General features: G+C 37.5%; 1 protein-coding gene across 3 annotated transcripts in view; it reads left to right on the plus strand.

Annotated features, from left to right (window-relative positions):
* Als2 (Amyotrophic lateral sclerosis 2) overlaps positions 1–16,463 on the plus strand; it is a 42,759-nt gene that overhangs the window by 4,679 nt on the left and 21,617 nt on the right. Inside the window, exons 2-9 of one of the 3 annotated variants that reach the window (XM_069844383.1) lie at positions 837–911; positions 1,752–2,207; positions 5,559–6,516; positions 8,272–8,473; positions 10,782–10,962; positions 11,424–11,590; positions 13,433–13,542; positions 15,435–15,646. In XM_069844383.1, the coding sequence (XP_069700484.1) occupies positions 837–911; positions 1,752–2,207; positions 5,559–6,516; positions 8,272–8,473; positions 10,782–10,962; positions 11,424–11,590; positions 13,433–13,542; positions 15,435–15,646 (2,361 nt within the window). The remainder of the gene's footprint in view (positions 1–836; positions 912–1,751; positions 2,208–5,558; positions 6,517–8,271; positions 8,474–10,781; positions 10,963–11,423; positions 11,591–13,432; positions 13,543–15,434; positions 15,647–16,463) is intronic. The other 2 variants (XM_069844385.1, XM_069844384.1) reach the window with 2 other exon arrangements.

The following is a 16,463-nucleotide window of genomic DNA, read 5'->3' on the forward strand; positions in this document are numbered from 1 at the left end:
TGCATGTGCTAAACCTCAGTCTTGAAAATGTATACACATTTGTGAAAAACATGACAAATTTTGATAGTGTTTCATCAAATAATTTGGCAGTTAGGCCTACATAAATTTTACAAAACCAATACTCTCTAATTTTACATATGTCATTTACGCACTGCAAAAATCGACATAAAATTTATAGATGGTCGATAGTTTTAAATGTCGACCTGATTGAGACAGAAATTATGTGCATGTAAAAATTCTGCTGTCAGATAGATTGGCCTTATGGCCATTTTGAGAGTTAATGTATTATTATCGTCATCATCATCATCATCATCATCATCATCATCATCATCAAAGAGAACCTAATTCAATTGATGGACTAAAGGATGCTGGTTTGATTCTGGACAAAGACAAATCATTTTTGTTTTCGATTTAAATTCCATCCTGTCAAGTGAATATCGATAACTTTCCAGGGAGGAGGAGTAAAGACTTCGGAGCATGATGCTAATTTGCTAATTTGTTATGCTGAAGTTAAAAAAACAGAAAAGCCACCAGAGTAGCTCCTCAGCTAAGGTGCTTGCCTGCCAATCCAAATAACCTAGTAAAAAAAAAAAGAAAGAAACATGGAATTCTACTTCTCTACCTCCAAATAAACTTCTAGCCAGTGAACATGAAACTTTAACTGTTAGAATTACGGGAAAATGGCCCCATATTCTCCCATGAAAGAGTGTGTGTGAGAGAGAAGAATTACAAGAGAAAATTTAATCCTATTACTAAACTAGTAGCTACTTCATATTCATGTAAGCTTAACCTTAGTTATGTTCAAATGTCAGTAATATTGTAAAACAAAATTCCAGGGTCCTTTGTAAAGTAATGCTTTCATCTTTATCAACTCAGAAGCCTGCACAAATATCATATTGGATGGTTTCCAGGTAGGAACACATAATGGCATGTTCCCCAAATTTTCATTTCAGTTAGCATTTCTTAAAAGTATTGACAATTTTTTCTAACACATTAAAACATAGAAACCTGAATTATGTTTTTCACTAATCATATAATTTGGAATTGATAGTTGTTATTGTGCTCGGCTTTTAAACACTGACTCAGACATTATTAAAATGCAAGAATGAGATTGTTTGCTCTACATACTTAATAACTTAAACCAAAAATAATAAAATTTAGAACCAGTGGCTATCCAAAGACTGAATTGTTCTGTAATGATTGTGTATCACATCCATTGTTAAGCCAAATGCACACTATAATAATTTTCTTCTCTTACCTTACCTACCTGCTGGCTTCTATGCCCAAGGTTGCGGGTTCGATCCCGGGCCAGGTCGATGGCATTTAACTGTGCTTAAATGCGACAGGCATCATGTCAGTAGATTTACTGGCATGTAAAAGAACTCCTGAGGGACAAAATTCTGGCACATCCGGCGACGCTGATATAACCTCTGCAGTTGCGAGCGTCATTAAATAAAACCTAACATTTAACCTTACCTACCTCATTTTCTCTTTTTTTTTTTTTCTCGTATTTCTTATACCAATGCTATAATCCTTTCTCCTCCCACGTTTCTCTTATTTCATTGCCCTTCATATTATTTGTTACTTCATTTTCTTACAACTATTATTGATCTTAATAATTGTCGAATAATTTAGTGTTTTAATAAATAAATTAGGCATTTTCCGTGCTTAAATTGTTCTGCATTTTACGTGATTTATATGCAACATTGCCTTGATAATTTGAGCTAGAAATCGTTGCACCTTCACACTAGGTGCGAGGAGTCTTTTTGGTCTTCCAGTTGTGGAACAAGTGAACGGGGAGAAGAATCTGATGTCGGCATATCAGAACGAGTGACTGCAATGGTTCGAGCAGGCACTCGGTTGTTGTCTACAGAGCTGTGGTCATGGGGTGATATTACACATGGACAGTTGGGAATTGGAGATACTGTAAAACGGACTCGACCAACCATTATTGCTCGTCTGACTGGAATCGGAGTATGCAGGATAGCATGTGGTCTGGATCATGCTCTGGCAGTTACATTGGATGGACGTGTGTTTGCCTGGGGCAGAAACAATCACAATCAAGTTTCGTTGGAGAGTCACACGTCCCAGAGCACACCTCAGCAACTCTGTTGTGTACCTGAGAAAGTGAGGAGCGTTGTTGCAGGAGACAACCATAGTCTAGTCATCACATATGATGATAATGTGTACTACTTAGGCAAGGGCAGGTAAGTATCTTGTATGACTCAAATTCATTAACTCTAAGCAGTTATTATTACACTTAAACAATAATTCGTACTAATTTTCTTTACACTAGTAGTCATCACTTAAAGAAAGCTTTCACTGACACTCATAATTTGCTGTTAGAATCAGTAGTTTACATTACATACAAATGTTCTTCCTAATCTATGTTCGAAACATAGATAGATAGATGGATGGATGGATGGATGGATGGATGGATGGATGGATGGATGGATGGATGGATGGATGGATGGATGGCTGGCTGGCTGGCTGGCTGGCTGGCTGGCTGGCTGGATGGATGGATGGATGGATGGATGGATGGATGGATAGGTAGGTAGATGGATGGATGGATGGATGGATGGATGGATGGATGGATGGATGGGTGGATGGATGGATATTTTATTAACCATTGGAATACAATTGTTCATGGCAAATCTAGTCTTTCAGGTGAAGCTCCCTCAGCTCAGTGGTAGAGCGTTGGTACGTTCAACCAGAGGTCCCGGGATCGATACCCGGCCCCGGAACAATTTTTCCCTTGAAATTATTCAAATCTGCTGTACAGAGAGCTTCACCTGAAAGACTAGATTTGCATAATATATACGTTACTGTGTACGTTAACAGAAAATCACAATTCCAAGTCACACAGAGATTGTGTGCACTCGTTGTGGGTCTCTGGCGTTTCATCAGCCCACGTGAGTTGTGTGGATATAATAGGGAAAAGTTGAGACGGTGTCGGGTGGAGTTCCCGGGTAGCTCAGTGGTAGAGCGCTGGTACGTTCAACCAGAGGTCCCGGGATCGATACCCGGCCCCGGAACAATTTTTCCCTTGAAATTATTCAATTGTTCATGGCGTCATCAGTGTACATTAATCTAACAATGATACAATAATTTTACAGTCATCTTAATCTATGATAACATGTCACATGCTTATTAAATAGGATACTAGTTACTTATAATATAATGTAGTTAGTCACTGAGCAAATAAAGTATTATTAATACTACTAATTCAGTCAGTGATGCATAACACACTAGAATAGATACTTTTAAATAAGATGCTTAGTTTATTTTAAGAGATTCACTAATTATTTAGTAATCACACACTAGCAGGCAATTGATTTTCTTTCTTCTGGGTCTTGATGCTGCCTCTCTTCCAGTAGGGTCTCCAGTGTACTGGATTTGTATTGGACACATCCCAAATTTTTGTTTTGAATATTTTGGCCTGAATTTGCTAATAGTTTATAATGGAATAAAACATATGCCCATTTCATTATTAATCACCACGGATTAGAAGAATATGCGTTTCCCCCATTAATTTCATCTGTTAAATTACTGTCTTTAAATTACTGCATTATAGAAAAGTAAATGTAGATACTGTTGCTTACGATGTATAACATCTTACATAAACATTGGTAGATAATGCTGGTTATATTGCAAAAAAGCGCAAAAGTCATATTAATTGCAATAAACGTAACAATGTCTAGTAGACTGGAGTTGCAGGATTCCTTATGCTCAGCAATGGATTATGTGATTTCTATTTTATATATGTTCAAAATTTCTGTTTATACACGTTCAGAACAAATGTTTTACAGAAAAGTTTTGGAATTGTTCAAATTTAATTAATTTTGATATAATTTTCATATTGTGAATTTTATTAGTAACAACAATGTAATTTATTCGTCACAACAATAATTCCTTTCTACAATTCGCCTTAAACGCTCTCGTCAACAATTGGATTTTTACTCAACACAGTATTCGTTATAGCACTCCACCGACGACAATGACAATTTACTTGGACTAGTACGAGCAACAATGAACTGTTAATCTTAACTAATATTTACAAAGCACTATTTACAAATCAGAACCATCAGTTCTCAGTTCACAGTTCTTCTAGCTCAGTCACTAGAGTTCACAGTATCTCGAACCACAGACCTTCAGAGACAGTCCACTGTACTCGAACTCAGGTCCCTCCAACTGCGGTCCACTGCACTCGAACTCAGGTCCCTCCAACTGCGGTCCACTGCACTCGAACTCAGGCCTTCGGATGCTGATACAGTTGCGGACGCACACTCGAGTCGAACTCCGGTACACAAGACTGGCTTGCTTGCTCTTGCTTACTCACTGACTGAATAACTGAAAAACTACTGTCGTTCCTTCGCGACCGTAATTTATAACCACAGCAATGTAGCCTCGAAAGTTCGAATTCGCGAGTCTTCCACTTCGACGGATTTCTCGGCCTCTCTAGGCAAGCAGAAGATGCGCGCGCAAACTCCCTCTCCACTCTCCCGCCGCATAGGCCCTTTCCCCTTACTCTCCGCCGCGCGCCGTCCCTCCGTGCTCCACGCAATCTGCTTTCTTGCGGGACGCTGGTCGTGAGTTCGAATCTCACGTCGCTGTCACAATATTTGTATGTGGATATCTTTTCCTTTCCTTAAGCATGTTGTGCATAAATTCTGAACATTTTAAAGCATTCGTATTGATAAAATTCAATGTAATACACACTTATATTTACGAAGTGTATTAAAATTTTTGTAATTGTCCATTTTCTTTCTTTAATTGTGAACTCCAGTATTATTTAGTGGCTTAAAACTGTAAAAGTATTAAGTTGAAATTGTCAGCAGTGATATGCCTATCCTTGCTCTATTTTTATTATCAGCAAAGCAAGCATATCTTAGTATGGAACGAGGTTGCAGTCAAGTTGGTCTATAATCATGCTCGCATACTGTTTACATCGAAGCATATAAGTGTTTTATGGTATTTATCTATGAAACCACAGTAACTGATCATGGGTATAGTAAATTAAGATACATGCATCTATTGGCCTGGTTCATAATTAGTATCAAGTATACATCTGAAGATGGTACACATAGTACCGAAAAAGTTAATGTGACAAATCAATAAAAAACTTATATTTGTAACATAAGATAAGCATAGATGGTCCAATTGAAATTTATTACATTATAGTTAGCTTATCGGAAAATCAGAACAAGATGAAATAGCAGAAGCAAGCTAAGATTACTAATGAATTAGATTTGAATTACGGTAATAGAATAGTACTCAAGGTCTCTTTGTGTTCACCCATTTCATAAATGATTTCTCTTTTACCCTTCTACACCTTTTATCCTAATATCAATCTTACATTAAAGAATCTAACACATACTAAAGTGAATTAATGTTTTAGTTCACGTGCAATTTGTGTTCATAAGAAGATCGAACACTGCATCAATTAAAACATTATGGGTTATGAGGGTGAGGGAGAAGATAATATTTATTTAAATTTATCTGGATATATGGTGTCTTTTATGTTAACTGACTTATAATTTCGCTGTTTTGTGTTTCAGCAATAAAAGTGCAATGAAAATTAATATACCTTCGTTGGAGGGAGCCGTAGGTTCCACACAAAAACAAATCTTATCATCAAGACATATCAGCGGTTGCCTTAACACTAGTTACCCTACTTGTAGTGCTGTGAAGGATTTAGCAATTGAACAAACATTTCTGGAAGAAACTCTCCTAGTGCATAGTTCCCTTATTAAACCATTGCAAAAGAAAGGAGCTCCAGTACAGGAAACAAATGTATATGACACACTCTGCGCCTGTCACAGTGAAATTCTTAGCTTTGCTTGTCTAAATGTTCAATCCCTCCGTGAGTACACAGACCATGGAGACAACGAGAGTAACATTATGATTATTCAAAATGTGGATGAATATATTCGTACATATAGAAACTATTTAACTGCCGTGTGTGATGTCGTAGCGTTAAGTGGTTATGCTCATATAGCACGCTTAGTTGATGTCCCACACAAGATGTTTACAATGTTTCACGAACCTTCAAAGAAAAACAAGAAGTCTCAGGAGGCTGTCGTTTCTTGTGCCCTTCTTCATCCTTTAAAGCGACTCAAGTCATATAAGAGCACCATTCAGTTGTTACTTCAGTGCAATGAGAGCAGGATTCAGAAGTCTGACGACAAGCAATCTGTTGAGAGGAAGCTTCGTGACGCTCTTATCAAGTGGGAGCAGTTCTGGGAAGAGCAGGAACAGAAGAGGAATGAAGCTGATACCACAAGACATTTCTGGGAGAGTGCAGGCCGCTTGGCAGAGTTGCTTAGGTCCCCAGAAAGGCGTCTCATCAGAGAGTCTCGGTCACATCCACTTTCTGTAATCAATTCTGGCCGCTTTTCTTCGCATTGGTTTGTCTTGTTTACAGACATCTTTGTGCACGTGAGTGGAGGCAGCCAGAATGTTCATCCTTTGCCTACTATGTGGGTAGATGTAGTTCAGGATACTGAAACTGTGCAGGTATTTAATTTTTCATCTTCCGTGTTGTTGATTACTTATTATCATAATTTCTGCTGCTGTTACCGTTGCACACATTTTTATCTCCATTACTGACTCCACCAGCACCATTATCACTTTCACCACCAGTGCCATTTACCCCTACTATCATTACCTCCACCAGACCTTACTTCAGCAGTACTACCATTACCATTACTTTCTCTTCCTCCTCCAACATTACCACCTGCACTACTATTACCACATTACTACCTCCATCACCACACGATCACTACTACTATCAAAACTATGTCACCTCCATAGTCACCACCACTACTACCACCACGTCCACACATCTCCTGCACCTGGATCTCAACTACCACCACCTCCTCCTCCTTTTCAGCAGATATTGGAGCATTTCTTGTTTTGACATGATTTTTTCAGCTTTGATGTAGAAATTTAATGTATATAATTTTTTCGTGGTTTTCTAACAAGTCTTCGGCATTTTAAATTAATTTAAATAGTAGGCATATTCTGTATCAATTCATTTTTTCGTTTACTAAATAATTTTTTTTTTTTAACATCCAACCCTCCATCTCTTTTGTAAAGTAGAAATATAGTATAATGTAGATTTTGAGCTGTGTCCTTTGTTTTCTTATGAAACAAAACATTGTCTTCTTTTTTTTTTTTTTTTAATTCAGTCTCTAGTACAGTATTTGAGAAGAGAATAATTATGTTGTTGTTTTCTAATGCCAGGCATTTGACAATAAAGTCATTTGACCTCTTGCACTCCGATATTTTTCAAAGAATATTGGAGTGAAAATGGCAAGTTGTAGCCGATTTAAGTGAACACCATATTTTAACGTTTTGGTGGCTACTTTATTCACACACAACCTCCAGAATGTCTGGAGGACCACACCTGCTGTTGGTCGACGGGTCCATTGGACCTAGCTGGGAGATCTTGTTGATCACCAGCTTTCCCTCCTTAAGCCACTGGAGGACGATTTTAGTCCCATAGCAGGTCAGCTAGGAACAGAAAAGTAGAAAGAGGAGGAAGGAAAGGGAAATGAACCCCTAGGCCTCGAATGCTCTAATGCCATCGGGGTCGAAGAAAGTAAGAGTTCAGTCAGAGGACTGGATAGGAAAGGGTAAAGAGGGAATTAGGTATTGAATAGAGGAAAATTATACCAAATTCAGTCATTAACTAATCAAGCTGACCAGTGCTAATTGATGAGTAGCCTCTCCCTTTAGTTCAGCTTGTAAAATTATGCTTACTAACAGCTGCACCACGGGAAGGTAAGGATGGGACATTGGGTTTTTGTCTAAGTTGGTTCCTTAAAGCCTTCAATGGGAAGGATTAATGGCTCTCCCCCCTGTATCCGACAGATATCCTTTTGCAGCCAGAGAATAAATATAAAAACTCTTAAAACCTATTGAGATTTATTGTGAAAAGAAAAGAGGTATATTTTATTGTACCATTAAGAAATGTCACCAATAAAATGTAATGAGATAGTTTAAAGTTTCCTACAGAGAATACAGCTCACCCTATTAATGGAAACAATCATATTAATGTTCCTTTATTTTAAGGTTTTCATTTTTCATTGTATTCTTTAAATATTTTGTTGTTATCTCAGAGTTGTGCAAGTCATAGTAATTATTAATTCATATAAAATGTATTCTGAAAGATACGTACTTAAATATGTGTCGAAGATGTGTTGAAATATTGTATGTTTATGTTGCCTACAACTGTTATCGTATAAGTGGGCTATATATTTCTTACAGAATGGTCTGCAGTTGACGATGCCGGAAGAAACATTGATGGTGCATGCCCCAACAGCTCAAGACAAAATGGAATGGCTCCAGTCTCTGCAAGGTGCAATAAAGAAGAGTCTTCAGAAACATCACTCCCACATCCCTCCCACTGTGAGGAATGCAAAATACACGTTTACAAAACACCATGCATTCAAGGATGCAAAGTACACAGGTACACTCAAAAGGAATAAAACTCGAAATGTGTTCATCAATTTATTTTTAATTGAGTATCAATGCAGTGTTCAATTTATTTCATAATAACTGCTGACAAGATATCTTCAATATTGAAGTCTTATTCCAGCTGTTTCTACTTATTTAAAATAACATTTTTTGGCTCAGATTAAACAGGTGATGAATTGATAGAACAGAGAAAAATTATCTCCGGCACTGGGACTCGAACCTGGGTTTCCAGCTTTACATGCTGGCGCTTTATTCACTAAGCCACACTGGATTCAATGTACATACTAGAAAATGATTAAATAATATTGTTGACGATATATTATATTGGAAATGTAACTGAGCATTGTGGTTACTATTCATACTGATAAATAAGAAACACACATCAAATTTGATTGCCAACAATGCATTCTTGTTTATAAGAGTAGTTAAATTTAAGCAGTTTCATAGTATAATAACGTGGTACCAGCATTACAGTATAATTTTGCAGCTGCACACTTTTCCTTTACTCTCACTGCTACCGCGACAATGCGATAACAATATTCGACTTCCACAAGGTGTTCAAGAACAAACTTCAGAAGAGATTTACTAACACATGTTTTAAAAACAATTTTGACTGTAAAGTGAAAGAAAACAGGAAGAGAGAGAGAAAGTGCCTCCCCCTGGAAATTGCTGCCCTAGGCAACTGATCTGGCACTGATACTGCTCACAGCTGTCATTTAGCTCCAGTATCCTTTAGTATCATCTCTTATTTTGCTAACTGTCGTATTGGCGTGCCTGGGTAAAACCCAGGGAGGGAAAGGGGATCGTAGCTTTGAGTGTTTTTGGCTGCCTTTCAAAATAATACTAAATAAAAGCCATCATAATTATAACAATTTAATAAAGAACAAAGAGTAGAGAGAGATAAGATAATATAGATATACAAATTAAGAACAATAACCAACTGTAGCACGTATGGGCGAATCCAGAAATGCATATAGAGTGTTAGTTGGGAGACCGGAGGGAAAAAGACCTTTAGGGAGGCCGAGACGTAGATGGGAGGATAATATTAAAATGGATTTGAGGGAGGTGAGATATGATGATAGAGACTGGATTAATCTTGCACAGGATTGGGACCGCTGGCGGGCTTATGTGAGGGCGGCAATGAAACTTCGGGTTCCTTAAAAGCCATTTGTAAGTAAGTAAGTAAGTAACCAAAAAATATCACCATACACGGGGATATAGGCAATATAAAAAATAAGATTGTAAATCTGGTAACAATATAATTTAGAGAGAGGGGGAAAGAGAGAAAACTAATATCTAACATAGAAATGGATGTAAAGAATCATAATATATCACAAAGGTAATTGGACACCCATTGAGAATACAGTCCTGGATAACACTCGGGCTCTGAAAACTCCGATAAAGTTCTACGCTCCAACCTTTAGCTGAGTTAAGGTTCAAATCCATGCAGGGCACGCCATGACGAAGTGACACACTATCTCCGTTAATGGCATGGCGACGTCAAAGAAACTTCACTGCCGGCTTAGGGACGTTAACCATCCCTCGTAATGTAGAATATAATAATTAGCAGCGCTGTTCAATGCGCTGTTAAGGATGAAACGGACCATCCCTGGGTCTGTATAACGATGATATCCAAACGATGTTCCACCGATGACTCATACCACACAATCGAAGTCGTTCCTGTTTAAACCAACGGTCCCACTTGACCGCAGCAATCACGAAGTACAACCAGACGACGAATGTTACAGCAAAGGCGGGAGACTGCCTGTTCTCTCTCTGTGTCGTAACTCCCTCGAGTCTTCCAGCCAAGTGTTGCCGGCCCATCTCGTTCCTTCAATCAGCGGAGGAGAAGATAGGGGTGGGTTCACAAAGAATAAAAAAAAACAGTATAGCCACCATAAAAGATAAAATTGCCCGCAGCATAAACTACATCACATAACAAAGCCATATCGTCAGCAAATCTTATACACTTTATTCTTCTTCCTCCTACTATCACTCCTCCCATGTTCTGGAAACAGTTCTTTACTAGATTCCCCAAGTAGATGTTGAACAGGGTAGGTGATAAAGGGCATCCTTGATGTACTCCTCTCCCTATTTCACTTCTTTTTGACATTTTTCTCCTACCTGACTTTGACTCCTTGTTTCGTATAAAGATTACTGAACAGCCTTCTCTCTTCAGACATAGTTGACTGTCTGTAATTTATTGTTCTGTTGTTATCTGTGAATCAAATTAATAAGATGTCAATGTAACAGTTACGTGGTCTCTTCCCTGCTATTTATGCTTTTTCTTTTTCTTTTAGGTCGTTGGTGTAATGGAAAACTGCAAGGTCCTGGCAGACTTGAATGGCCAGATGGGAAAGTTTATGTAGGGCAGTTTCAAAATGGTCAAATGAATGGAATTGGCCGCATGGAAATCCCAGGAATCAGCACATACGAAGGACAGTGGAAAGATGGTCAGCAGGATGGCTATGGGATCATAAAGTAAATTAACATCCATGTGGAAAAACTCATTTTATTCCGAGCATACGATTTCATTAATTCATTATATTCTATCTATGTAAATATAAAATACGTATAATTTGGTTCATCAGATTAGAATCATGATATGTTAAGAACTGTTTCACAGTTTATGATATGTATTCCCAGACTACAGAATTGTTTGTGTTACAGTTATTATTTGTTCAATAAATAGAAAAGCAATACTATAAAACTGGAATAGTTTTCTGTGTTTTAGTGCCTGGGGTAAAGAAGGTAGAGTTTTCTGGAAGTGTGAATTTTATGATTGCAATAGAAAGTGATTTGTAAGACTCGTTGTAGATAATTTTAAAGTTCATTATGTAATATGGCTATTTGAATCATTATGTAACGTGTATAATGAGAAAGTGTGAATTTCTTGTTGGCACCAATTCTTGTATTATGATGTCAAAAATTACATTTTCCAGGTACATAAATGGAGATGTTTATGAAGGACATTTTAAGGATGGTGTAGCTCATGGTCATGGGTTACAGAAGCAAGGACATTTCATGGCATCAGTAGCATCGGTTTATATTGGTGAATGGGTTAATGGCGTGAAGCAGGGTTATGGTGTCATGGATGATATTGTAACTGGTATGTTTGTTTACTATCATTGCGTGATTTTGAATATTTTTAAGTTATTATAAATCTCGTTATAATGCTGACAGCACAGCTGGATGTTATGTGGCAAACAGATGCGTTACTTTAATGTCTGTTTAATACCTTATAAAATGAATAATTATCTCACGCCATAGCCATATGGTCTGACGCATAATTCCCTAGACTAATGTTACAAAATGAACGTTGATTGAAGTCATTATAAGGGAAGAAAATTTGTATTATGAAATTTCGATCAGTGTATGGGACCAGTGCCCACTCACGATCGTGGTACATTTTGGAACTACAGTGAGTAGTAAAATCTGGTTTTAGAAGTTTTCTATAATGGTTGGGATCATTGTGCTAACCACATTTTAACCCCATACTGGTTGTTGTTGTTTTCTAATGCCAGACGTTTGACAATAAAGTCATTTGACCTCTTGCACTCCAATATTTTTCAAAGATATTATCATGGTCAGCCACTGAAGCACAGATTTTGAAGTGTTCCGAAACCATTTCTTGGTTTGAGTTGCACAATGGGCAGTTAGGGGACTGATATATTCCAATTCTATGCAGGTGTTTGGCCAAACAATCATGTATATTATTTAATGTACCGAAGTACATATGATATTTCCATGCAGATATTCTGCATCATCATATGATGAAAGAGTAATGGAACGGAGAACAATTCTCTCTGGCGCCGGGATTTGAACCCGGGTTTTCAGCTCTACGTGCTGATGCTTTATCCACTAAGCCACACCGGATACCACCCCGGCGCCGGACAGAATCGTCTCAGTTTTAAGTTCCAACTCTTGGGTTCCTTCTAGTGGCCGCCCTCTGCACTACGTCATAGATGTCTATGAACAAAGGACTGAAGTCCACACATGTGCTGAGGTGCACTCGTTATGAGTGACTAGTTGGCCGGGATCCGACGGAATAAGCGCCGTCTTAAATCACAAGTGATTTACGCATATCATATATATTATTTGGAACTTAAAATTGAGACGATTCTGTCCGACGCCGGGGTGGTATCCGGTGTGGCTTAGTGGATAAAGCATCAGCACGTAGAGCTGAAAACCCGGGTTCAAATCCCGGCGCCGGAGAGAATTTTTCTCTGTTCCATTACGCTTTCATCAAACAATCATGGCCTGTTGCCAATCTAAATGCATCTACAGACGATTTTCGTGGTAAATCGGGAATTAACTGTGGATTATGATGCAGAGAGTTCCATTTTTTCCCTTGAGATTGTGTTATCAAATTTTGTTTGCTGAAATCTAAGTATGTAGATTTAATAAATCTTTTCACAGAGTAATATGTAGATTTAGCAACAGGTCTGTAAGTAGCAGTACTGCCCTTCACAGAGTAATATGTAGATTTAGCAACAGGTCTGTAAGTAGCAGTACTGCCCTTCTTTGCCAAAGCATCCGCATTTTTGTTTCCCAAGATTCCACAATGGGATGGTATCTATTGGAATACAATACTTTTATTGAATGATATTAATTGAGAGAGCATTTTAGTTATTTCTACTGTTCGAGATGAAGGTGTGTGTTTAGAGACTATTGATAGAATAGCTGCTTTGGAGTCTGACAATATAACTGCATTCTTAAATTTATTGATGTGAAATAGGAGATTCCTGAGACTTTCACTTATTGCAATGATTTCTCCATCAAAACTTGTTGTTCCATATCTATCCCCATACTGATTGGATGATCGTTCACATGTACTGAGGCATGTGGACGTGAGGACAGTAGTCAGCTGGTGGACCATGGCCCTTTATGGGCTGTCGCTACATGGATTAATTTACAACATTTTCTTAATGACTTTGATTTTTATTTGCAGGTGAGAAATATCTGGGATACTGGAGCAATAACTTGAAGCATGGCTGTGGACTCATAGTAACCCTTGATGGTATTTATTATGAAGGAGTATTTATGCAAGATACTCTTACCGTAAGTCTTTTTTATTATGAATCTTATTGCAATATTTTATTTGTTTATAATTCTCGGTGATCTGTTGATATCTGTGCTTGCCTCTGGTTCCAAGTATTACGGAGTCTAATCCAACTGAGTTAAGTGAATTTTTCGGACGAAAAAATTCAAAGTACAGCTTTCTTTAGGAAGGAAGTGAGGCTGAGAGTACTGTGTCAGACTAAGTTTGTGGCATATTTACTAACCTCACATTTTACGTAAAGATTAATTTTTTAGTCCTACAGAATTATCTGTTATGGTTACCATTGGTTATTAATGGAGAAAAATTCGCTCCGGTGCCAGGGATCGAACCCGAGATCCCCAGTTCTACGCACTGGGTGCTCTAACCACATAGCTATGCTGAGGCTCAATCCATAGCACTGGATTGAATCTTTACGTAGATCATTCGTCCAACAGTGCATGTGTACTGTAGAATCCTGGCCACTAAGTCACTCAAATGAGTGCGCTGACAGTTGACTATTAGAATATTATGTGTCAATATATATATGTTGTTGTTGTTGTTTTCTAATGCCAGGCATTTGACAAGAAAGTCATTTGACCTCTTGCACTCCAATATTTTTCAAAGATATTATCATGACCAGCCACTGAAGCACAGATTTTGAGGTGTTCCGAATCCATTTCTTGGTTTGAGTTTCACAATGGGCAGTTAGGGGACTGATATATTCCAATTCTATGCAGGTGTTTGGCCAAACAATCATGGCCTGTTGCCAATCTAAATGCAGCTACAGACGATTTTCGTGGTAAATCGGGAATTAACTGTGGATTTTGATGCAGAGAGTTCCATTTTTTCCCTTGGGATTGTGTTATCAAATTTTGTTTGTTGAAGTCTAAGTTTGTAGATTTAATAAATCTCTCCACAGAGTAATACGTAGATTTAGTAACAGGTCTGTAAGTAGCAGTGCTACCCTTCTTTGCTAAAGCATCCGCATTCTCGTTTCCCAGGATTCCACAATGGGATGGTATCCATTGGAATACAATTCTTTTATTGAGTGATATTAATTGAGAGAGCATTTTAGTTATTTCTGCTGTTTGAGATGAAGGTGTGTGTTTAGAGACGATTGATAGAATAGCTGCTTTGGAGTCTGACAATTCAATATATATGTAAAATATGGAGTAAGGCCACAAAGGGAAAATGCCAAAGAATAAAGATTCGATCCAGTGCTGTGGATTGAGCCTTGGTGTAGCTCAGTGGTTAGAGCGCACAGTGCTTAGAACGGGGGCTTCCGGGTTTGATCCCCTGTACTGGAGCGAATTTTTCTCTATTAATAACCGATTACAATATTTTACCAATAAAATTAATGTCATGAACAAAATTCTACAGTTCCCCTGCAGACAGTTGACTCATAGATAGTGAATGTGAACTAAATGTGTCCACTAAAACCATTGAAGATAAATGACTTGCCACAATGACATCTAAGTTCGACTCTAGAATATCAGTATATCAGTGATACTGAATTTTCATCCCTAAATGGAATTTCCGCAAACTATCCCTCTACCTTACAGAGCCAATGACACTGTTAAAAAACTAAACATCAGTATGTAATTCATCAAACAGTCTTTTTCAACCAATATTTATTACCGGTACTTCAGTTCTTGGGATAAATGTATTTGAAACTAAGTTACAGAAATGGCTTGTAGAATGTAGAGTTGCATGGAAATGTTAAGGTTAAATTATCTGTCTAAAATACTAAATTGAATTACTTGAAAATGCAATACTTAATCCATAAATACAATGAATATTGATGTGACTCTTTTCTCACTTCCAATACAAAGGATTTTACTTTTTTTATACACTTAGTAATCTCAATAAAGTGTTAAAGAAAAAAATGAAATATGTAAAATAATTTTTTAAGGGGCACGGCGTTATGGTGTTTGAAGATGGAACTCATTATGAAGGCGAGTTTCGTGCTGCTGGTGTTTTTAGTGGGAAAGGCACTCTAACATTCAATAGTGGTGATCGTATAGAAGGATCATTACATGGTGCATGGAATGAGGGTGTCAAGATAACAGGAACCCTGCTTAAAAATACTACTACTCCGCAAAATCAACTGAACACAAAACCAAGGTAAGTGAATAGATGTACTCGGTTTAGTTTTTGCACTGAATCGTCCAGTGTAGTGTGTTACTGTTGCTCTGCTACTTCTACCACTATCACTGTCAGTACCGACATTGCCATTACTACTACTGTTACTATCACTACTATTATTACCATGATCGCTATTACCTCTACAACCAGCCTCAAAATCGCCACTATTGTTACCATCAACATTATACTGTACCACAACTGTTACTTTTATCAATACAACTACTTAGATTACCACAACCAAGACTCATTGCTATCTACAATTATCACAACCACAAATTTATATAGTATATTATATTTTAAGACGTGAGTTTTATACATTTTCAACATGTAGAAAAGTGAGAAATGTCCGTAAATACTGTGCCATATAATTTGTATTTGCATTAAAACTTTTTGTGAATAATGTATAAAAGAGAAACATAGTTTAGAATGAATGACTAGGGGATAACTATTTTAGTACATTATGCAACGAGCCTATAATGGTAGTAATTATGTTTGTTTATGAAACGAGCGCAAGCGAGTTTCATAATTTTCATACGAGCGTCTTAATTACCATTATAGGCAAGTTTCATACGACTTTTTATGCTCGACTATATTTCTAACTTGAAAGTATTCATGTTATTCTTATCTGACTGGGGAGCGGAACTGACCTTGTGCAATATCTCGTAAATTGTGAGATGTGCGCAGACGCGAAAGTATTGATTTTTTCCGAGAAACAAATGTCATTGACCTTGATATAATCTAGAGAGTAAAATAAAGATTAATCTTGATATAACATTGAAATTGATTTAGACATTGA

This window comes from Periplaneta americana, chromosome 13 (assembly GCF_040183065.1).
Source record: "Periplaneta americana isolate PAMFEO1 chromosome 13, P.americana_PAMFEO1_priV1, whole genome shotgun sequence".
NCBI classification, from domain to species: Eukaryota; Metazoa; Arthropoda; class Insecta; order Blattodea; family Blattidae; genus Periplaneta; species Periplaneta americana.